At 46.5% G+C, this 25,527-nt stretch overlaps 1 protein-coding gene across 2 annotated transcripts in view; it reads right to left on the bottom strand.

The window, feature by feature from the left end:
- LOC139574605 (tumor necrosis factor receptor superfamily member 16-like) overlaps positions 1 to 25,527 on the bottom strand; it is a 55,993-nt gene that overhangs the window by 11,349 nt on the left and 19,117 nt on the right. For both annotated transcript variants that reach the window (XM_071399346.1, XM_071399352.1), the window contains exons 3-4: positions 24,072 to 24,434; positions 1,360 to 1,597 (exon numbers count right to left, since the gene is read on the bottom strand). In XM_071399346.1, coding sequence (XP_071255447.1) covers positions 1,360 to 1,597; positions 24,072 to 24,434 — 601 coding nt within the window. The remainder of the gene's footprint in view (positions 1 to 1,359; positions 1,598 to 24,071; positions 24,435 to 25,527) is intronic.

Here is a 25,527-nt window from a genome sequence, read left to right as displayed (position 1 = left end):
TGTGAACGGAGAAGAAGTGAGTCATGCCCACAACACTGTGTTCCCAGAAGTGGTTTAATTGATGTGATGCGAGTAATGGACGTTTTGTGGTTGGGATGGTCATCAAGAAACGTGGAAGGGACGAGGAGGGATCAGTCATCAAACATCTCTGAAAGTCTTCCAGTAAACCTAAAGGACCAGCAGGGAAACAAGCCTTCTGGCCTCATCGTGGTTTAATCCTCCGTCATTTTTACTGTAATGTTGTCTCTGGCTGGAGCAGCCTCCTAGTCCTAATGATCTAATCAATCAGTCAATCAAAGCCTTTTAACAGACAGTGTTGGACCTGTTTATACAGTGGAAGGAGACAGATATTAAAGTAGCCCCGTAACTGTTTGTGTTGACGAAGTAGCCACTCGGATTTCAACTGGACTGCACTTTACAATCGATACTGGATTTGATGATGAGCTTGTTTACTTGGTACATGGTGTGTTTGAATCGGCGTGTGTGTATGTGTTGTGTGCAAATGCTTGTGTGTGTATGTGTGCGTGCATCTGTGTGCGTCATTTCTAATGTTTAATATGTCACTCACCTCTGTCAATCCTTTTACTCTGAGTGTGTGACCTTTGAAATGCATTATGGTGTGTGTGTGTGTGTGTGTGTGTGTGTGTGTGTGTGTGTGTGTGTGTGTGTGTGTGTGTGTGTGTGTGTGTGTGTGTGTGTGTGTGTGTGTGTGTGTGTGTGTGTGTGTGTGTGTGTGTGTGTGTGTGTGTGTGCAATCATGTGGTGTAACTGGGTCAATGTCTTGCCATTCCACAACAGGCCTGAATATTTCACGATACAGTCGCTCTCTATCTGGCTCCCTGCCTTTCTTTAGCCATGGGCTACATCACTCAAACACCATCCTGCCTGTCATTCCCCTTCCCTGACTAGTCAACCTCTCTGTCCTAGTTCACTCTCTCTCCCTCCTCCAGCCTGAGCCCACTGTCTGCATACATGTATCATTCTACCTGCTTTGTATCTGGTCCTATCCTGCGTGATAGCTGCTTCTATCTGTGTGATAGCTGCTTCTATCTGTGTGATAGCTGCTTCTATCTGTGTGATAGCTGCCTCAATCTGTGTGATAGCTGCTTCTATCTGTGTGATAGCTGCTTCTATCTGTGTGATAGCTGCTTCTATCTGTGTGATAGCTGCTTCTATCTGTGTGATATATTCTTCTATCTGTGTGATAGCTGCTTCTATCTGTGTGATAGCTGCTTCTATCTGTGTGATAGCTGCTTCTATCTGTGTGATATATTCTTCTATCTGTGTGATAGCTGCTTCTACCTGTGCTCATATCCTATCTCCCTGCTTTGTCTATGCTCCCACTCCATGGCCCCTCACCTTTTGAAGACGATGTAGGCCACCAGCCCCACCACCACAGCAGCCAGGATGGAGCAGTAGATGGGGATGAGGTTCTCGTTGAAGCCCGGTCTGATGAAGTGAGGGCTGGGCTGGGCCGTGGTGCTCTCTCCCCCCGGGGAGGGGCTGCTGGAGCTGTCTGGTGGGAAGATGTCTGTGAAAGAGGGGGATGACAGGTCCAGGGGAAAGGTGGGAGACGTGTAGGACGGGAAGAGAGGATCTAAGGAGAGTGAAGGAAGAGAGGTAAAAGGAGAGAATGCTATTATATAAGACAGGAAGAGGACATTTTCATATGAGGTCATTATTTTACGGTAAGAATGTTTTATTTTTTAAAATCCCACACTTAACCAGTAGTAATAATAGCCAGTTTAGGAATACATTATCATTGGCTAAGCAACCTACATCAAGTCTCCTTGGAACCAGCACATTGTACTGTAGTTAGCACACCGGTATATCAAAAAGGGAATTTACAATGGGGACCAGGGAAATAAAAACAAACAAAAAAGATATGTTTCCCCATAATGAAAAAATACAATTTCCTAAACTATAACTGTATACATCCTTCTTCAAGTAGTTCTGAGCCTGGGTTTAGTCACGACGATGTCCCTAAGCAGATGTTTGAGTGACAGTGCACACATGTGAATGCTTGTTCTTATAGGCAGATGGGCTCCGGCTAAGATGCTATCTGGAGAAAAAGGGGGAATGCTTCGAGAGGAGGAGGAGGAGGAGATGGGAGGCAAACTGTCACTTACCCACATAATAACCCAAGCCCAGCAGCACATTATGACTCTTTCACCAGGGCCGCACCCTATTTCCTACATAGTGCATTACTTTTGACCAGAACTCATAGGGCTCTGGTCAAAAATTATATAGGGAATAGGGTGCCATTTGGGACGCACTCCAAGTTCTTCTCTATATGGTAGCATGACTGTGATCTCTGTACATAACATGACACACACCATGTGGAGTACCCGCAGTACAAAGTCAGGGGCTTTAGAGGGTCAGTGTGTTCAGCTTAACCTCTGGTGCTGCAGGCCAGGCCTGGGAGGGCAGCAGTAGGATCTCTCTCTCTCTCTCTCTCTCTCTCTCTCTCTCTCTCTCTCTCTCTCTCTCTCTCTCTCTCTCTCTCTCTCTCTCTCTCTCTCTCTCTCTCTCTCTCTCTCTCTCTCTCTCTCTCTCTCTCTCTCTGCTACTGGAGGGGTCTGGTTTTCATCAGACTTAACTCACTAAAGAGGAGACATTTTTATAAATTGTCCCATTTCCTCTCTCTCTTTCTGTTTCTCTGTAAATTGCATTAATGATCAACTGCTATTTTCCAGTGTGCCAGCAACACCATTCACCATGGCTGCCCAGAGGCCTTCTTGCTTATGCTTCCCTTGGCAACGTACATACAGTGCGTGTTCTTTGTAGTGGTTACCCTGTTATCTGCTGTGTCACGCACTCCTACTGTGTGTGTTGTGTAATAAAACTGTTATGCTTCTAGCATTAGATGTAGCTACAGTATGTCTGCCAGTATCCACACCCCGAGGGGAGTATGGTGGATGGTGGAGATGGGCCTTGTCTCTCTCTGTGGTGGTGTGGATATGAAGGAGTAATCCCCAACAGAATAGAACCCCATGCAGGCTTCCTCAGCCCTCAAATAATATGATTTTCCTGTGTTTTATAAACACCGGGTCAGACCTAAAAGTCAGAAACATTCCACAGGGATGTTGGTCTGTTGACATCAGGCAGGATGGGTCCATGGACTCATGCTGCTTACGCCAAATCCTGACTCTGCCATCAGCATAACGCAAATTTTTCTACTCCTCAATTGTCCAGTGTTGGTGACCACGTGCCCACTGGAGCCGCTTCTTCTTGTTTTTAACAGATAGGAGGGGAACCCAGTTTGGTCGTTTTCTGCAATAGCCCATCCGTGACAAGGATCGACAAGTAGTGCGTTCCCGAGATGTCGTTCTGCACACCACTGTTGTACTGCACCGTTATTTGTCTGTTTGTGGCACGCCTGTTAGTGTGCCCGATTCTTGTAATTCTCCTTCGCCGTTGCTTATCCACAAGCTGTTGTCGCCCACAGGACTGCTGTTGACTGGATTTTGTGTTTGCTGCACCATTCCCTTCGTAAAAAGCCCAGGAGGCCAGCTGTTTCTGAGATACTGGATCCGGCGCGCCTGGCACCGATGATCAAACCAGACTCAAAGTCACTTAGGTCACTCGTTATGCCCATTGTAACATTCAGTCGAACAGGAACTGAATGCCTCGATGCCTGGCTGCCTGCTTTAGATAGCAAGCCATGGCCAAGTGACTCACTGTCTGTAGGAGCCATCCTTTTTGTGAAACGTGGTGGTGTACCTAATAAACTGGCTGGTGAGTGTATCTTTCCACACTATGAGTGAGGTTGGTATAATACTGTGAAAATTATGATAATGCCATTTTAGTGAAAGAGCTGTTTGAAAATACTGCCTGAAATTTCTGCCTGTTTTGGTGGGATGGAGTTTTGACATCACCAGGCTGTAAATTAGTTAATAAGAAAGAGTTCCAAACCTCTCTGCCAATAACAGCTAGTTTTCAGTTTTCCCCACCCCACTTGAGAAATTGCTCTTTGCTAAGAAGCTATTTTTCTTTCTTTTTGACCATTTTAATTAAAAAGAATCACTGTAAAGTACTTAATTATTACCCAGAAATGATTTGATATTGAGATAAAATGGCTGCAATGGAACTTTAAGAACACAGTGAAGTATGGAACGGCAGTTCTGGTCAGTGATGTGGTCTCTTGACAGTTTGACGCAAAGAAAAGCAGTGGACCATCACAATAATAACGAACTGTCGAAATTCAGCACTTCTTTTTATTACTGACAAGGCTGTTTTTCAGTTTTTTTCTCCACATTGATTGAATGCATAGTCATTTACGCTCCCCAGGAACACTGATGGGACTCTTAGGGTACATTTGTTAAATTCTGCAGCTTGTTAAGACTCAGATATCTCCTGGCTGTTTCCTTGGCGATGACAGGTCATTCCTTTGTCCGTAGGGAGGGATAGGTTTACTGAAACTGTAGAGAATACCGTTCCACACTGGACACTCCCTGCTCACAGCCACGTCACACCAAGACACAAAAATAAAACTCAACCTATTTAAAGGCATGGTATCGATTTCAGGGAATTCTTTTAGGCCAAGGTCAGGTCACAAGTGTGTGGCCAGTAGGAATGGTAGTCACGTTTCCAGTCTGTCAGTCCCAGTGCAGGTGTAACAGAACATGCTTGAACTTTCAGGAAGTGTGCTTCTCCTTCCATCTCTATTCACCAATCAGTTACAGTCGGTTTAGCATTATGGTGATAAAACAAGAAGATCCCAAAGATGAGATTTCCACAATCACTTCAAATTCCCCTCTTTCCACTTTTTACACTGTGTGAGTCATACAGTGCATGCAGCGACTACGTCAGCCATATAATTCTACAATGACCACCCACACACACACCATTTATTCACACCTTTGGAGACGGTGTGTGTGAGTTCTGATAGCCGTGTCCATTTAATCCGGTACCGTACAGATGGCAATCTGGGGTGATCACAGTGAGTCAGAGTGACTCAACACTCACTGTCACCAACACAAACTTTCTCTTTTCCTCCTTTCAGCTGTATCTCTTTTTTCTCTCTTTCTTTCTATATCCCCTTGCCCTCTTTCTCTCTCTTTCTCCCCATTCTCTTTCTCTCTGTTTTTTTCTCATATCTCATGCTTACCTGCATGTATGCATCAGCCCTGTGCTGATCTAGAAGGTAAGGCAGTTAACTGGGAAATCAACCTGCGGCTCCAGTGCCTGTCTCGGTCGGCTAAGCGTGTTACCCAAATGCGGCCGTGGTTTAACTGTTTTATTTCAGCTTCAATGGATTTTAAACGTCTCTGAAACAAATAAAACTTCCCTGAGCTTTTATGAGCCCAGGCTCATGAATAACTGTTTATTAGGGGGAGTGGAGGAGGATAGAGAAATGCTATGTAATTGTATTTTATTTGGCATTTTAGGTTTTTTATTGTAAAGTTAACCCTATATAATGCCTTCAGAAAGTATTCATACCCCTTGACTTACTCCACATTTTGTTGTTACAGCCTGAATTCAAAATGGATTAAATAGATGTTTTCCTCACCCATCTACACACAATATGACAAAGTGAACACATATTTTTATTTGTTTTGCAAATGTATTAGAAAATGAAATACAGAAATATCTCACTTACATAAGTATTAACACCCCTGAGTCAATACTTTGTAGAAGCACCCTTCGTAGCAATAAGCATTTGCAGGTCATGCCATAGATCTTCAAGTAGATTTAAGTCAAAACTGTAACTAGGCCACTCAGGAACATTTACTGTCTTCTTGGTAAGCAACTTTAGTGTAAATGTGGCCTTGTGTTTTAGTTTATTGTCCTGCTGAAAGGCGAATTCATCTCCAAATGTCTGGTGGAAAGCAGACTGAAGTTTCCTCTAAGATTTTGCCTGTGCTTAGACCATTCCATTTATTTTTTATCCTGAAAAACTCCCCAGTCCTTAATGATTACAAGCATACCCATAACATGATGCAGCCACCACTATACTTGAAAATATGGAGAGTGGTACAGGTGATGTATTGATTTGCCACAAACATAAAACTTTATATTAAGGAAAAAAAGTGAATTTCTTTGCCACATTTTTTGTAGTATTACTTTAGTGCCTTGTTGCAAATAGGATGCGTGTTTTGGAACATTTGTATTCTGTACAGGCTTCCTTCTTTTCACTCAGTTAGGTTAGTATTGTGAAGTAACTACAATGTTGTTGACCGATCCTCAGTTCCCTCCTATAACTGCCATTAAACTCTATATAACTGTTTTAAAGTCACCATTGGCCTCTTGTTGAAATTTACATTTACATTTAAGTCATTTAGCAGACGCTCTTATCCAGAGCGACTTACAAATTGGTGCATTCACCTTATGATATCCAGTGGAACAACCACTTTACAATAGTGCATCTAACTCTTTTAAGGGGGGGGGGGGGTTAGAAGGATTACTTTATCCTATCCTAGGTATTCCTTAAAGAGGTGGGGTTTCAGGTGTCTCCGGAAGGTGGTGATTGACTCCGCTGACCTGGCGTCGTGAGGGAGTTTGTTCCACCATTGGGGTGCCAGAGCAGCGAACAGTTTTGACTGGGCTGAGCGGGAACTGTACTTCCTCAGAGGTAGGGAGGCGAGCAGGCCAGAGGTGGATGAACGCAGTGCCCTTGTTTGGGTGTAGGGCCTGATCAGAGCCTGAAGGTACGGGGGTGCCGTTCCCCTCACAGCTCCGTAGGCAAGCACCATGGTCACCATGGTGACCATGGTCACCATGGAAATCCCTTGTAACTGAGTTAGGAAGGATGTCTGTATCTTCGTAGTGATTGGGTGTATAATTACACCATCCAAAGTGTAGTTAATAACTTCCCCATGCTGAAAGGGATATTCAATGGGATATTTAACCCATCTTCCAATAGGTGCCCTTCTTTTTGCGAGGCATTCGAAAACCTCCCGGGTCTTTGTGGTTGAATCTGTATTTGAAATTGACTGCTCAACTGAGGGACATTACAGATAATTGTATGTGTGGGGTACAGAGATGAGGCAGTCATTCAAAAATCATGTTAAACCCTATTATTGCGAACAGAGTGAATCCATGCAACTTATTATGTGACTTGTTAAGCACATTTTTACTCCTGAATGTATTTAGGCTTGCCATAACAAAGGGGTTGAATACCTATTGACTCAAATACATTTCAGAATTTCATTTTTAATTAATTTGTCCAACAACAAAAAAAGTATAGAAACATAATTCCACTTTGACATTATGGGGTATTGTGTGTAGGCCAGTGACAAAACATCTCAATTTAATACATTTTAAATTCAGGCTGTAACACAACAAAACATGGAAAAAGTCAAGGCACTGTATTCCCTCCTTGCTTCCTTGCAGTCAAGTTGGGGTGGAGGACAGTTATCAAACACACCACACGCACAATGACCTCTTTATCTATCAGAGAACACTCATTACGGCCCATCTCTATCTGTCTAGGCCTCTTGTAAACACCACACACACACACACGCACACACACAGTCAGACATTTCTCTCTCCCCGGATGAAATTATTCAAGTTGGCGTTCTGCTTTCCATAGAGAGTGAGAGTTAATAGGGAGAGTGGGGGTAGAGAGAGTCAGAAAGGGACAGTATTAGGAGAGTGTATGGGAGAGAGGAGGGGAGGGGGAGAGAGGAGGGGAGGGGGAGAGTGGGGGAGAGAGGAGGGGAGGGGGAGAGAGGAGGTGAGAGGATGGAGGACTAGAGGAACAGAAGCGCTGCTGTAAAGTGCTCTGATTAGCAGGAGTAATTACACTGCAGCAGTGAAGCACTGAATGACCCACTCCTCCCCTCATCCCTTTTCCCCCTCTTTTCCCTCGGCCTAACCCCTCAAGGCTGCTCGGGGAGAAAGGGAGGAGGGAGAGAGGGGAGGAGAAGAGAGGCTGAGAAAGAGAGAGTGGGGAAGAGATAAGGAGGGAGAGATAAAGAATTTCTCCCTCTTTATCTACGAAGGGTCTGTAGGTGATAAACTGAGTCATGAAAAGCTAAACTTTAGTGTTTAAGGAAGTGTGCAATAACCCTGTCACACACACAGTCTGCACACTCACCGACACACACAACCAACCGCATGGTGGAGGAGAGAGACAGCTGAGCTGAGAGATGAAGAGATGAACAGAGAGGGAAGGAGAGAGAGAGATGTGAGCTGAGAGAGGATGAGAGAGAGAGATGTGAGCTGAGAGAGATGTGAGCTGAGAGAGGATGAGAGAGAGATGTGATCTGCGAGAGAGAGAGATGTGAGCTGAAAGAGAGAGAGAATTGAGCTGAGAGAGAGAGAGAGATATGAGCTGCAAGAGAGAGAGAGAGATATGAGCTGCAAGAGAGAGAGAGAGATATGAGCTGCAAGAGAGAGAGAGAGATGTGAGCTGCAAGAGAGAGAGAGAGATGTGAGCTGAAAGAGAGAGAGAATTGAGCTGAGAGAGAGAGAGAGATATGAGCTGCAAGAGAGAGAGAGAGATATGAGCTGCAAGAGAGAGAGAGATGTGAGCTGAGAGAGAGAGAGAGATGTGAGCTGAGAGAGAGAGAGAGATGTGAGCTGAGAGAGTGAGAGAGAGAGAGAGATATGAGCTGCAAGAGAGAGAGAGAGATGTGAGCTGCAAGAGAGAGAGAGAGATGTGAGCTGAAAGAGAGAGAGAATTGAGCTGAGAGAGAGAGAGAGAGATATGAGCTGCAAGAGAGAGAGAGAGATATGAGCTGCAAGAGAGAGAGAGAGATATGAGCTGCAAGAGAGAGAGAGAGATGTGAGCTGAGAGAGAGAGAGATGTGAGCTGAAAGAGAGAGAGAATTGAGCTGAGAGAGAGAGAGAGATATGAGCTGCAAGAGAGAGAGAGAGATATGAGCTGCAAGAGAGAGAGAGAGATATGAGCTGCAAGAGAGAGAGATGTGAGCTGAGAGAGAGAGAGATGTGAGCTGAGAGAGTGAGAGAGAGATGTGATCTGAGAGAGATGTGATCAGAGAGAGAGAGAGAGAGAGAGAGAGAGAGAGAGAGAGAGAGAGAGAGAGAGAGAGAGAGAGAGATGTGAGCTGAGAGAGGATGAGAGAGAGATGTGAGCTGAGAGAGAGAGATGTGAGCTGAGAGAGGATGAGAGAGAGAGATGTGAGCTGAGAAAGAGAGATGTGAGCTGAGAGAGAGATGTGAGCTGAGAGAGAGAGAGAGATGTGAGCTGAGAGAGAGAGAGAGAGATGTGAGCTGAGAGAAAGAGAGAGAGAGAGAGAGAGAGTGTCCAAGTCTGTGTGGGTCCTGCTGCAGAGTGTTCGGTGCTCATAAAGGTCACCCAGCGAAACCTGAGTGTGAGCAGGAGAAACCCCAGCACTCTTATCGACCCTCCAGTACACACAGAACAGCACAGCACATCTGATGCACCCCCCTCTCTCTCTAATCATTCTCTCATTGTGAGTGATTGCCACTTGGAAACAGCTGGATATGAAGGGAATATGTGAAAATGCCTGCCGCAGCTACTTAAACACACACACACACACACACACACACACACACACACACACACACACACACACACACACACACACACACACACACACACACACACACACACACACACACACACACACACACACACACACACTGTGTCAGCAAGATTGAAATCTAGCATCACACACATTGACTGAGTTAGGCCTAGATTCAATCAGATCAAGTGTTAACCGCCGAAGTCTGGATAATTTTTTATTGCAAAAACGGGTTGGCTGGCTCCACTGGCTCCCATAGGCAAGATTTTGATTGGATGTTACATTTCAAGAACCCTCCCCCACACGCCCGTAGAAGGGGTGCTGTGTGTTATGTGCGTCACTGTTATCCCTCCAGTAGTTGTGGCCTATGCTAGTTTCAAGTTATGAAAGGTGGCCGACAGTCTGCGATTTATTTTCATTGAAATTGAAAGAGGATTATACTCGTAAAGTCAAACACGTTCTAAACCACTCTGGTGACAGACTTTTTTCCCTGTCTCCATTCATCGACATGGCTGCTTGCTGCACTTTGTTACCACCGCAAATATCGTGAAGATTGCCCATTATATTTCTTTTTGTAAGGACCCAAAAAACTGAGGCAGTGGGAGAACCTAGAAAGTAAATACAAAAACAATGTAGTATCAGCTAGCTAGCTGGCTACAGTAGGCCACTTGTAGGGTAATGCCAGGTGTGCACTACATGACTTTCAAAATCCTCTCACACTAAACCATGTGGCACAGACAGGGCTCACACACTAAACCATGTGGCACAGACAGGGCTCACACACTAAACCATGTGGCACAGACAGGGGTCACACACTAAACCATGTGGCACAGACAGGGGTCACACACTAAACCATGTAGCACAGACAGGGCTCACACACTAAACCATGTGGCACAGACAGGGCTCACACACTAAACCATGTGGCACAGACAGAGCTCACACACTAAACCATGTGGCACAGACAGGGCTCACACACTAAACCATGTGGCACAGACAGGGCTCACACACTAAACCATGTGGCACAGACAGGGCTCACACACTAAACCATGTGGCACAGACAGGGCTCACACACTAAACCATGTGGCACAGACAGGGCTCACACACTAAACCATGTGGCACAGACAGAGCTCACACACTAAACCATGTGGCACAGACAGGGCTCACACACTAAACCATGTGGCACAGACAGGGGTCACACACTAAACCATGTGGCACAGACAGGGGTCACACACTAAACCATGTGGCACAGACAGGGGTCACACACTAAACCATGTGGCACAGACAGGGCTCACACACTAAACCATGTGGCACAGACAGGGCTCACACACTAAACCATGTGGGCACAGACAGAGCTCACACACTAAACCATGTGGCACAGACAGGGGTCACACACTAAACCATGTGGCACAGACAGGGGTCACACACTAAACCATGTGGCACAGACAGGGCTCACACACTAAACCATGTGGCACAGACAGGGGTCACACACTAAACCATGTGGCACAGACAGAGCTCACACACTAAACCATGTGGCACAGACAGAGCTCACACACTAAACCATGTGGCACAGACAGGGCTCACACACTAAACCATGTGGCACAGACAGGGCTCACACACTAAACCATGTGGCACAGACAGGGGTCACACACTAAACCATGTGGCACAGACAGAGCTCACACACTAAACCATGTGGCACAGACAGGGCTCACACACTAAACCATGTGGCACAGACAGGGCTCACACACTAAACCATGTGGCACAGACAGGGGTCACACACTAAACCATGTGGCACAGACAGGGCTCACACACTAAACCATGTGGCACAGACAGGGCTCACACACTAAACCATGTGGCACAGACAGGGGTCACACACTAAACCATGTGGCACAGACAGGGGTCACACACTAAACCATGTGGCACAGACAGGGGTCATACACTAAACCATGTGGCACAGACAGGGGTCACACACTAAACCATGTGGCACAGACAGGGCTCACACACTAAACCATGTGGCACAGACAGGGGTCACACACTAAACCATGTGGCACAGACAGGGCTCACACACTAAACCATGTGGCACAGACAGAGCTCACACACTAAACCATGTGGCACAGACAGGGGTCACACACTAAACCATGTGGCACAGACAGGGGTCACACATTAAACCATGTGGCACAGACAGGGCTCACACACTAAACCATGTGGCACAGACAGGGCTCACACACTAAACCATGTGGCACAGACAGGGCTCACACACTAAACCATGTGGCACAGACAGGGCTCACACACTAAACCATGTGGCACAGACAGGGCTCACACACTAAACCATGTGGCACAGACAGGGCTCACACACTAAACCATGTGGCACAGACAGGGCTCACACACTAAACCATGTGGCACAGACAGAGCTCACACACTAAACCATGTGGCACAGACAGGGCTCACACACTAAACCATGTGGCACAGACAGGGGTCACACACTAAACCATGTGGCACAGACAGGGGTCACACACTAAACCATGTGGCACAGACAGGGGTCACACACTAAACCATGTGGCACAGACAGGGCTCACACACTAAACCATGTGGCACAGACAGGGCTCACACACTAAACCATGTGGGCACAGACAGAGCTCACACACTAAACCATGTGGCACAGACAGGGGTCACACACTAAACCATGTGGCACAGACAGGGGTCACACACTAAACCATGTGGCACAGACAGGGCTCACACACTAAACCATGTGGCACAGACAGGGGTCACACACTAAACCATGTGGCACAGACAGGGCTCACACACTAAACCATGTGGCACAGACAGGGCTCACACACTAAACCATGTGGCACAGACAGGGCTCACACACTAAACCATGTGGTACAGACAGGGGTCACACACTAAACCATGTGGCATGGTACAGACAGAGGTCACACACTAAACCATGTGGCACAGACAGGGCTCACACACTAAACCATGTGGCACAGACAGAGCTCACACACTAAACCATGTGGCACAGACAGGGCTCACACACTAAACCATGTGGCACAGACAGGGGTCACACACTAAACCATGTGGCACAGACAGGGGTCACATACTAAACCATGTAGCACAGACAGGGCTCACACACTAAACCATGTGGCACAGACAGGGGTCACACACTAAACCATGTGGCATGGTACAGACAGAGGTCACACACTAAACCATGTGGCACAGACAGGGCTCACACACTAAACCATGTGGCACAGACAGAGCTCACACACTAAACCATGTGGCACAGACAGGGGTCACACACTAAACCATGTGACACAGACAGGGCTCACACACTAAACCATGTGGCACAGACAGAGCTCACACACTAAACCATGTGGCACAGACAGAGCTCACACACTAAACCATGTGGCATGGTACAGACAGAGGTCACACACTAAACCATGTGGCACAGACAGGGGTCACACACTAAACCATGTGGCACAGACAGAGGTCACACACTAAACCATGTGGCACAGACAGGGCTCACACACTAAACCATGTGGCACAGACAGAGCTCACACACTAAACCATGTGACACAGACAGGGCTCACACACTAAACCATGTGGCACAGACAGAGGTCACACACTAAACCATGTGGCACAGACAGGGCTCACACACTAAACCATGTACAGACAGGGCTCACACACTAAACCATGTGGCACAGACAGGGCTCACACACTAAACCATGTGGCACAGACAGGGCTCTCACACTAAACCATGTGGCACAGACAGTGCTCACACACTAAACCATGTGGCATGGTACAGACAGGGCTCACACACTAAACCATGTGGCACAGACAGAGCTCACACACTAAACCATGTGGCACAGACAGGGCTCACACACTAAACCATGTGGCACAGACAGGGCTCACACACTAAACCATGTGGCATGGTACAGACAGAGGTCAAACACTAAACCATGTGGTACAGACAGAGGTAAAACACTAAACCATGTGGCACAGACAGGGCTCACACACTAAACCATGTGGCACAGACAGAGCTCACACACTAAACCATGTGGCACAGACAGGGGTCACACACTAAACCATGTGGCACAGACAGGGGTCACACACTAAACCATGTGGCACAGACAGGGCTCACACACTAAACCATGTGACACAGACAGGGGTCACACACTAAACCATGTGGCACAGACAGGGCTCACACACTAAACCATGTGACACAGACAGGGGTCACACACTAAACCATGTGGCACAGACAGGGGTCACACACTAAACCATGTGGCACAGACAGGGCTCACACACTAAACCATGTGGCACAGACAGGGGTCACACACTAAACCATGTGGCACAGACAGGGGTCACACACTAAACCATGTGACACAAACAGGGGTCACACACTAAACCATGTGACACAGACAGGGGTCACACACTAAACCATGTGGCACAGACAGGGGTCACACACTAAACCATGTGGCACAGACAGGGGTCACACACTAAACCATGTGACACAGACAGGGGTCACACACTAAACCATGTGGCACAGACAGGGCTCACACACTAAACCATGTGGCACAGACAGGGCTCACACACTAAACCATGTGGCACAGACAGAGCTCACACACTAAACCATGTGGCACAGACAGGGCTCACACACTAAACCATGTGGCACAGACAGAGCTCACACACTAAACCATGTGGCACAGACAGGGCTCACACACTAAACCATGTGGCACAGACAGGGCTCACACACTAAACCATGTGGGCACAGACAGAGCTCACACACTAAACCATGTGACACAGACAGGGCTCACACACTAAACCATGTGGCACAGACAGGGCTCACACACTAAACCATGTGGCACAGACAGGGGTCACACACTAAACCATGTGGCACAGACAGGGCTCACACACTAAACCATGTGGCACAGACAGGGCTCACACACTAAACCATGTGGCACAGACAGGGCTCACACACTAAACCATGTGGCACAGACAGGGCTCACACACTAAACCATGTGGCACAGACAGGAGTCACACACTAAACCATGTGGCACAGACAGGGCTCACACACTAAACCATGTGGCACAGACAGGGCTCACACACTAAACCATGTGGCACAGACAGGGCTCACACACTAAACCATGTGGCACAGACAGGGCTCACACACTAAACCATGTGGTACAGACAGGGGTCACACACTAAACCATGTGGTACAGACAGGGGTCACACACTAAACCATGTAGCACAGACAGGGCTCACACACTAAACCATGTGGTACAGACAGGGCTCACACACTAAACCATGTGGCACAGACAGGGCTCACACACTAAACCATGTGGCACAGACAGGGCTCACACACTAAACCATGTGGCACAGACAGGGCTCACACACTAAACCATGTGGCACAGACAGGGCTCACACACTAAACCATGTGGCACAGACAGGGCTCACACACTAAACCATGTGGCACAGACAGGGCTCACACACTAAACCATGTGGCACAGACAGGGGTCACACACTAAACCATGTGGGCACAGACAGGGCTCACACACTAAACCATGTGGCACAGACAGGGATCACACACTACAAGATTCCTCAATTGGTCGTGAGGATTGTCAATTGCACGTTCTATGGTATATTGGTGATCACACAATTGAATGTGCATCCCGCCACCTACTATGCAGGAGGGAAACAGGATTCCCCCAAAAACTGAACAAACGACCCAAAAATAAATAAATAAAATAAAATAAATCTAAACTTTTTTGTTAAAATATACAACAGATCTGATCCCTACACAGGCTCAAGGGGAACCTGGAAGGGCAGGTCTTCCGGCGCCAGTACCCCTTGAGAGTCTTCAGATGTAAAATCCTTAAGTCAGTTTGTCCAGTTTCCTAGACTTCTTTGAGACTTGTGCTGTATAGCTTATAACTGTGGAAATGAATGCAACAAATTCCACCCTTTTAACCCACAGGGTATCTTTTGTCTGGCAGCAAACATTTACTACAGGCTGTGGTGTATCCAGTACCATATCTTCACTTATGCTGCTCAGGTCAATACAATTCTGGTCTGACCAATCGGATTCCACGCTTCAAGATTGCTTCGATCACGTGGACCGGGATATGTTCCAGATAGCATCAGACAAAAACATTGACGAGTTTATTAACAAGTGCATCGGAGATGTCGTTCCCTCTGTGACCATTAAAACCTTCCCTAACCAAAAACTGTGGGTTGATGGCAGCATTCGCACGAAACAGAAAGTGCGACCTGAAACAAGACCGAATACAAACAGTGCAGCTATTCCCTCCTCAAGGCAATCAAACAGGCAAAGCGTCAGTATAGAGACAAAGTAGAGTCGCAATTCAACGGCTCAAACACGAGACGGGTCTACAGTCAATCACGGATTACAAAATGAAAACCAGCCCCGTCGCGGACACTGACGTCTTGCTCCCAGACAAACTAAACAACTTCTTTGCTCGCTTTGAGGACAATACAGTTCCACTGACACGGCCCGCTACCAAATCCTGTGGGCTCTCCTTCTCCGTGGCCAACGTGAGTAAAACATTTAAACGTGTTAACCCTCGCAAGGCTGCCGGCCCAGACGGCATCCCTAGCTGCATCCTCAGAGCATGCGCAGACCAGCTGGCTGGTGTGTTTACGGACATTTTCAACGAATCCCTATCCCAGTCTGTTGTCCTCACATAATTCAAGATGGCCACAATTGTTCCTGTTCCCAAGAAAGCTAAGGTAACTGAACGAAATGACTATCGCCCCGTAGCACTCACTTCTGTCATCATGAAGTGCTTTGAGAGACGAGTTAAGTATTATATCACCTCCACCCTACCCGATACCCTAGACCCACTCCAATTTGCTTACCCCCCCAATAGGTCCACTGACAATGCAATCGCAATCACACTGCACACTGCCCTCTCCCATCTGGACAAGAGGAATACCTATGTAAGAATGCTGTTCATTAACTACAGCTCAGCATTTAACACCATAGTACCCTCCAAACTCGTCATGAAGCTGGCCCTGGGTCTCGACCCCGCCCTGTGCAACTGGGTCCTGGACTTTCTGATGGGCCGCCCCCATGTGGTGAAGGTAGCAAACAACATCTCCACCCCGCTGATCCTCAACACTTGGGCCCCACAAGGGTGTGTTCTCAGCCCTCTCCAGTACTCCCTGCTCACCCATGACTGCGTGGCCATGCACGCTTCCAACTCAATCATCAAGTTTGCAGACGACACTACAGTGGTAGGCCTGATTACCAACAACGACAAGACAGCCTACAGGGAGGAGGTGAGGGCCCTCGGAGTGTGGTTTCAGGAAAATAACCTCTCACTCAACGTCATAAAAGCAAAGGAGATGATCGTGGACTTCAGGAAACACCAGAGGGAGCACCATCCTATCCACATTGACGCGACCGCAGTGGAGAAGGTAGGAAGTTTTAAGCTCCTCGGCGTACACATCACAGACAAACTGAAATGGTCCACCCACACAGACAGTGTGGTGAAGAAGGCGCAACAGTGCCTCAGGAGGCTAAAGAAATTTGGCTTGTCATCTAAAACACTCACAAACTTTTACAGATGCACAATCGAGAGCATCCTGTCGGGCTGTATCACCGCCTGGTATGGCAATTGCACCGCCCTCAACCGCAAGGCTCTCCAGAGGGTATTGTGGTCTGCACAACGCATCACCGGGGGCAAACTACCTGCCCTCCAGGACACCTACAGCACCCGATGTCACAGGAAGGCTAAAAAGATCATCAAGGACAACAACCACCCGAGCCACTGCCTGTCCACCATAACGCGACTTTAATAATGTTTACATACCCTACATTACTCATCTCATATGTATATACTGTATTCTACACCATCTACTGCATCTTGCCTATGCCGCACGCCATCGCTCATCCATATATTTATATGTACATATTCTTATTCATCACTTTACATTTGTGTGTATTTGTGTGTATAAGGTAGTTGTTGTGAATTTGTTAGATTACTTGTTAGATTTTACTGCATAGTTGGAACTAGAAGCACAAGCGTTTCACTACACTCACATTAACATCTGCTAACCATGTGTATGTGACCAATAACATTTGATTTGATTTGACTTGTTTTCTCAATTCTTTTAATCGCCTCCGCATAGGAGATATGATTGACAGCTCTAACTTTTGCCACCTTCTTCACCTTCACAGGGCACTCCAGGAACTCAGGATCATGATCCCCACCACAATTGCAGCACCATCATCTATCTACACACCATTCTTCAGAATACTCTGTTCGTCTGCACACTGTTGAAACGTCTGCACACATTTGAAACATGGCCAAATCCTTTAATATTCTTACACTGCAGTGGTTTGGGGACGAAAGCTTCCTACATAACCAAGCTTCACATGCGTAGGTATTTGCTCTTTATCAAAAACCAACAGAACCGACAGACTTTCTTCTATTTCTCCATTCCCCCAGCGGTTCAGACGCCGGGCACCAACCACACCAGGAATTCTCTTCAGGTATTCAACCTGAACATCCGTCGTCGCTCCTGAGATGACTCTTTTAACGGGTGCTCTACTCTGAAGTTCAAAACATTAAAACTTCTGTTGTCCTGATTCTTTTGAGTCCCACTGCAATCTTCCTCTGCTCTTCAGAAATACAATTAATCAAAATACGCCATTTTAGACACCTCAAACGGGTTTCCCACATATGCATCCTTACTCAACAAACGCATCCCAACAAGAAGCAATTCATTATCATTCACACACGTATCCTCCACTCCAATTTTAAACAATTTCAACTACTGTTCTCCATTCAGAACATTCGTCTTCACCAAATTTGCTCGACGCGCTGCTTGATTCCAACTCAGCATCCACTTCCGCCATCTTCCCAAACTCTAGTCGACACATTGAAATGAAAGTGGACATGTAAACGTTGCATCATCTGCTCAGATGACAGATAAACCAATACATGTATTGACCCAAATTACTTATTGATATTGGTATGAGTGGGTTCATGTTGTTTTATAGATCTACACAAGCTGCGGTTTGCTATGTAGAGTTGATGAACTAGACTTTCCATTGCAATAATGATGTCATTTCAGTTAACGTAGCTACAACAAGCTTTGGCTCAAAGCAGCCTCATAAATGTTTTCAGTCAGACATTCATGCCACACAGAGTTGAAATGTCTAGCCAACACTTCAGAGCTGTAACGATTTAACGCTTTGGTTAAAGGCAAGTATAAACGCATACCAGTAGTAGTCATCGTTCCTGCTGGAGAGTCTACACATTCTGGGTGACGCGAAACAATGTCAACATCTCACTGGCTTCTTCTCTGGCGAGCTCTCATTGGCTATTGCTGATCACAGTTCTAAAAGCTTGTTGTTGCACATTTCACACTACAAGAGCATTGCAGATTTTGCTCTGATAAAATCAAACATGTTTGAAAATATCGGGATGTCTGGGACTGCTCGAAGACGAGATCGGTAGCCCTCAGATTGCGTCTCTGACCCGTTCAAGTTAAATGAGCGTTGGTGACGGCCGCACGCCCTGAGGAGGCAACGACATGGGGATTTTGTCTCAGATTTCAGGGACAGCTAAAACTGTGTAGTGTACACCCGGCATCACTCAATGGAACTGATAATTAGCTGACTTTACACACTGTTAAGCTAAGTGAATTAAATGTCATCAACTAGCAAACTTCCTATTAGCTAGCTATCTTGATGTAATCATTGTTAATTAAAAACACAGTCTCCAAATGCATTTGTAAAGAATAACCATGGAAGAGGGTGAAATTGAATCTCCAGCAGTCAGTAAAGGGAGAGTGTCGGCTACTGGACAGGGCAGGTCATTTTGTTGCAGGACATTATGAAAAGATTGTCCAGTTCCAGTACCTAGAGGGGAAAGGTTTGAGGACAGCGAGATAATAGCAACATAATATTCTGTGTAATTGAAGTATAATGAAGCCTGTTTCTTTGTGATGTTTTCTGTCTTCAGATATGGAACGCTGTGAAAGCCTGTTTGTGTCACACCCTGATCTGTTTCACCTGTTTTGTGATGGTCCCCCCCCCCTCCAGGTGTCGCCCATCTTCCCCATTATCCCCTGTGTATTTATACCTGTGTTCTCTGTTTGTCTGTTGCTAGTTCGTTTTGTTCATAAAACCTACCAGCATTTGTTCCCCTACTCCTGCCTGTTTTTTTGCTCCTGTTTTCTAGTCCTTCCCGGTGTTGACTGTTCTGCCTGTCCTGACCCTGAGACTGCCTGCCGGTTTGTACCTTACCCCACCGTTCTGGATTATTGACCCCTACCTGCCCTGACCCTGAGACTGCCTGCCGTTCTGGACCCTTTACACCCTCTCTGGATTATTGACCACTGCCTGCCTTGACCTGTTATTTGCTTGCCCCTGTTGTTGTAATAGACTTTTGTTGCTTCGACATAGTCTGCATCTGGGTCTTACCTAAACGTGACAGTTTGCCGATGAAGAGAGAGGTCCCAATGAAGGTTCCAAGAGACTAAGGGCATATCCTATATGCCATGGGTCATTGTGGCTAGCTACTTCTTGTCCCTCATGCTAGCCTTTACAACCAAATATCACTTCAGAAATGTCAACATTTTAAATATTGACATGGCCAGCATTGTAGACCATTTCTCCCCTCTTGCTGCAGATTTAACTGATCTAGAAATAACAGAGACATTCTGTGAAAACCAGCGTGCTGTAAATGTTCTTAAATGTTTTGTCACCACTGCTTGTTTTGTAGAATTATTTTGTCCTCATGCACTGTTGCTACTAATCTGGTGAGCACCAAATTTGTCCTCATAGACCACCGGGGTGTCTTGGGAACAGAACAGTCATGGCAATGGTTCGATGGCGTCCACATGTTTCCATGTGACCTTATGGGTGTGTGACTGTGGCTCCTTTCACATGCCAGAGTCCCCCGACACACCACACAGGGCAAGGTCACCCAGAGCCACCCCATACTGTCACTACTGTCACTAGCACTGTCCCTAGTCCTGTCCGTGGCCAGCGGAACACAACACAGGGTCACAGAGAAGAAGACAGAGCCCCGAGGTCAGAGGTGAGAGGCGCTCTGGTTGTGTGCTGTCTTTATCTCCACTGCTGGTGGTCCTCTATATGGTACAGCACAAGGCTGCATTGTACCCTACTGTACATCACTCATAATAGAAGGCCTGACATAGATGTTCACTCACTGTATGAGGCACACATGGTGTGGTTTGACTGGATGTCTGCAGTCCATATGACTCTCTGACTCTCACACAACGTATGAGTGATATAAGTGATATTCCCAATTCTCATATTTAATACTTTATTTTTTAGAGTCAGTGAAAGAGAGAGAGAAAGAAAGAGAACACTGTATATAGACATAATATGACATTTGAAATGTCTTTATTATTTTGGAACTTCTGTGAGTGTAATGTTTACTGTACATTTTTATTGTTTATTTAACTTTTGTTTAGTATCTACTTCACTTGCTTTAGCAATGTTAACATATGTTTCCCATGACAATAAAGCCCTTGAATTGAATTGAGAGAGAGAGAGAAGAAGGTAGTGAGGAAAACAGAGAAGGGAAGAGAGGACACAATTTCTTACACTTTCATGTCTGGACTTGTTCATGTGACTATGAATTGGGAAGGTTCTGGACTGGTTCATGTGATTATGAATTGGGAAGGTTCTGGAGTGGTTCATGTGATTATGAATTGGGAAGGTTCTGGAGTGGTTCATGTGATTATGAATTGGGAAGGTTCTGGACTGGTTCATGTGATTATGAATTGGGAAGGTTCTGGAGTGGTTCATGTGATTATGAATTGGGAAGGTTCTGGACTGGTTCATGTGATTATGAATTGGGAAGGTTCTGGACTGGTTCATGTGATTATGAATTGGGAAGGTTCTGGACTGGTTCATGTGATTATGAATTGGGAAGGTTCTGGAGTGGTTCATGTGACTATGAATTGGGAAGGTTCTGGAGTGGTTCATGTGATTATGAATTGGGAAGGTTCTGGAGTGGTTCATGTGATTATGAATTGGGAAGGTTCTGGAGTGGTTCATGTGACTATGAATTGGGAAGGTTCTGGAGTGGTTCATGTGATTATGAATTGGGAAGGTTCTGGACATGTTCATATGATTATGAATTGGGAAGGTTCTGGACATGTTCATGTGATTATGAATTGGGAAGGTTCTGGACTTGTTCATGTGATTATGAATTGGGAAGGTTCTGGACATGTTCATATGATTATGAATTGGGAAGGTTCTGGACTTGTTCATGTGATTATGAATTGGGAAGGTTCTGGACATGTTCATGTGATTATGAATTGGGAAGGTTCTGGACATGTTCATGTGATTATGAATTGGGAAGGTTCTGAACTGGTTCATGTGATTATGAATTGGGAAGGTTCTGGACTGGTTCATGTGATTATGAATTGGGAAGGTTCTGGACATGTTCATGTGATTATGAATTGGGAAGGTTCTGAACTGGTTCATGTGATTATGAATTGGGAAGGTTCTGGACTTGTTCATGTGATTATGAATTGGGAAGGTTCTGGACATGTTCATGTGATTATTAATTGGGAAGGTTCTGGACATGTTCATGTGATTATGAATTGGGAAGGTTCTGGACATGTTCATGTGATTATGAATTGGGAAGGTTCTGGACATGTTCATGTGATTATGAATTGGGAAGGTTCTGGACATGTTCATGTGATTATGGTGCTGGGACATGTGTCCTATTTTTTCCTCACTACCTTCTACTCTCTCTCTCTCTCTCTCTCTCTCTCTCTCTCTCTTCTCTCATTTTAATCTCTCTCTCTCTTTCGATCTCTTTCTATCTCTTTCTGTCTATCTGTCTCTCTCTCTCTCTTCTCTCATTTTAATCTCCCTCTCTCTGAACAGAGATGTCCCTGGCTGATCAGAAGCAGGTGTTTCTGCCTTTTTGAGAACCCAGAAACAGCTGTCAGTGAGGAGGAGGAGTCTGCCTCCTAAATGACACTTTACTCACTATGTAGTGTACTACTTTTGACCAGGACACGCTACGGGCTCTGGTTAAAAGCAATTCACTATATAGGGAATAGGGTGCCATTTTGGACACAGCCTATGTGTGGGCGAGAGAGTGTTTTCTCCTCTCCTGATCTTTCTGGGTTTATCTTTTCTCAGTCTGTTTCACAACTAACTGAGAACTGCCAGCCGCGGCCAAGAGATGACAGAACATTAAAAGAAGAGCGATTTATGACCCCCATCTGCCTGACAAGCATCTCCAGCACAGTGCAGCAGGTGTCCACGGATATCCCACTTGCATTTGCAACGTGGCATTTCTGGCCCAGGCAGCATCCAAGTCCAGCACACAAACCTCACCCAAGTCCCCCATCCAAAAAGTAACTAATCCCAGTAAGTGTCCAAGTTCCAAATTCCGAACCTAATATCCAAAACCATTACGGAAATCTTTTTCCAAAACCCAAAATTAATGTCCATGATCCGAAACCAATATCAAGCCTTGTTTTTATCACCTTTACGAAACCTTGGAACATTCTAGTCCTACTGTACCAAAGGTCATCTGGAGGTGGCGTTAAGGACCTCTGTTATAAAGTTGATAATTTCCTTCATACAGTATATTTACTGGAACTCAAACCTGCTGGGCCCATAGACCTAACCCAGCCTGTGGAGCCAACCCAGGTCCCATAAACCTATCCCAGCCTGTGGAGCCAACCCAGGTCCCATAGACCTAACCCAGCCTGTGGAGCCAACCCAGGTCCCATAGACCTAACCCAGCCTGTGGAGTCAACCCAGGTCCCATAAACCTAACCCAGCCTGTGGAGCCAACCCAGGTCCCATAGACCTAACCCAGCCTGTGGAGCCAACCCAAGTCCCATAAACCTAACCCAGCCTGTGGAGCCAACCCAAGTCCCATAAACCTAACCCAGCCTGTGGAGCCAACCCAAGTCCCATAAACCTAACCCAGCCTGTGGAGCCAACCCAGGTCCCATAAACCTAACCCAGCCTGTGGAGCCAACCCAGGTCCCATGAACCTAACCCAGCCTGTGGAGCCAACCCAGGTCCCATAAACCTAACCCAGCCTGCTACCAAAGCAGGGAGCTCCATATCTTGTAGCCCAAGCAGCAGTGGACCTCCCAGAGGCTGGGCTTATTATTCACTGACATGGCTGATTTCATGCCACGTCCACCCTGCTGGATTGACAGCTTCCTGGGTATGTGCTCCAGTGCTGCAGCCTGCCCTGTAGTGCATCTGTGTTCATCGTGCCCGCAGAGGGAATACATGGCCTCTAGTTAGAGCGTTTGGAGATTATGCACTGTCTCTGTGTTGACACTCCACCACTTCTTGACCTCTGTGACCGCTGTTCTGTTTTTTCTGCCGTCTGACAATTTGGCCTGCATGGCCCTCTGACCCTGACTGTAGAACAGACACATGTGGAAGTCACCCCTGTTGACCTCCTGAATTCACATGAGAAAGAAAACATTGTGATAGAGACATACAGGCCTTTACTATACGACCCTGATAGGACAGGAGGGCAAAGGTTACCATAAGTTCCCAGACGTTACTGTTACTGGCTAGCGTGCAGGTTGTGTGTGTATGTTGCTGTGAGTGTGCGTTGGTTCTCTTACTGTGGCAGAGGGAGTCGCTGACGGGGGTGCAGGCGCTCAGCTCCACCTCGATGCCCTCATCACATATGGTGCAGGGCAGGCAGGGGTCCAGGGAGCTGTCCCGGTCGGAGTAGGTGTCGTCTATACACTCCTCACACACCGTGTCGTGGTTGTGCTCGCAGTGTGCCAGCACGCCCTGGCCCGCCGGGCACACCGTGCAGGGCTCGCAGCGCCCAGACACCTCATTCAGGTAGTAGTTGTAGTCACACACGCAGATGGCATTGTTGGAGTCAGTGCAGGGCGTCTGCATGCGCATCAGACCTGTACACATGGTGCAGGGGATACATGTGTCTGTGTGGCTGTAGCTCTCTGAGTAGGTCTCACCTGGAGGAGAAGAAAGAAGAAGGGGATAGAGAACGATGAGGGGAGGATGATCTACCGATCCTCGACTTTGGCGATGTCATTTACAAAATAGCCTCCAATACCCTACTCAATAAATTGGATGCAGTCTATCACAGTGCCATCCGTTTTGTCACCAAAGCCACATATACTACCCATCATTGCGACCTGTACGCTCTCATTGGTTGGCCCTCGCTTCATACTCGTCGCCAAACCCACTGGCTCCAGGTCATCTACAAGACCCTGCTAGGTAAAGTCCCCCCTTATCTCAGCTCGCTGGCCACCATAGCAGCACCCACCTGTAGCACGCGCTCCAGCATGTATATCTCTCTGGTCACCCCCAAAACCAATTCTTCCTTTGGCCGCCTCTCCTTCCAGTTCTCTGCTGCCAATGACTGGAACGAACTACAAAAATCTCTGAAACTGGAAACACTTATCTTCCTCACTAGCTTTAAGCACCAGCTGTCAGAGCAGCTCACAGATTACTGCACCTGTACATAGCCCATCTATAATTTAGCCCAAACAACTACCTCTCCCCCTACTGTATTTATTTATTTTGCTCCTTTGCACCCCATTATTTCTATCTCTACTTTGCACATTCTTCCACTGCAAATCTACCATTCCAGTGTTTTACTTGCTATATTGTATTTACTTCGCCCCCATGGCCTTTTTTTTGTTGCCTTTACCTCCCTTATCTCACCTCATTTGCTCACATTGTATATTGACTTATTTTTCTACTGTATTATTGACTGTATGTTTGTTTTACTCCATGTGTGTTGTTGTATGTGTCGAACTGCTTTGCTTTATCTTGGCCAGGTCGCAATTGAGAACTTGTTCACTACTTGCCTACCTGGTTAAATAAAGGTGAAAAAAAAGAAGAAAAAAAAAGAAAATTTGACAGAGGGGTGAAGGGGAAGGGGGATGGAGGGAGGAGAGGAAAAATGTATATGAGGAGGAGATGAGAGAGAGAGAGACAGTCAGTCTAATGACATGAATCATGTTTACTGCTGCTGTGTTCATCGAGAGGGGGGACACAGTGATCCAGTGGGCTCTGGATGATTTGTGTTCCGAGACATGA

The sequence above is a fragment of the Salvelinus alpinus genome, chromosome 1 (genome assembly GCF_045679555.1).
Source record: "Salvelinus alpinus chromosome 1, SLU_Salpinus.1, whole genome shotgun sequence".
Classification (NCBI taxonomy): Eukaryota; Metazoa; Chordata; class Actinopteri; order Salmoniformes; family Salmonidae; genus Salvelinus; species Salvelinus alpinus.
The sequence above is the reverse complement of the archived record's forward strand: the minus strand, read 5'-3'. Positions and strand labels throughout refer to the sequence as shown.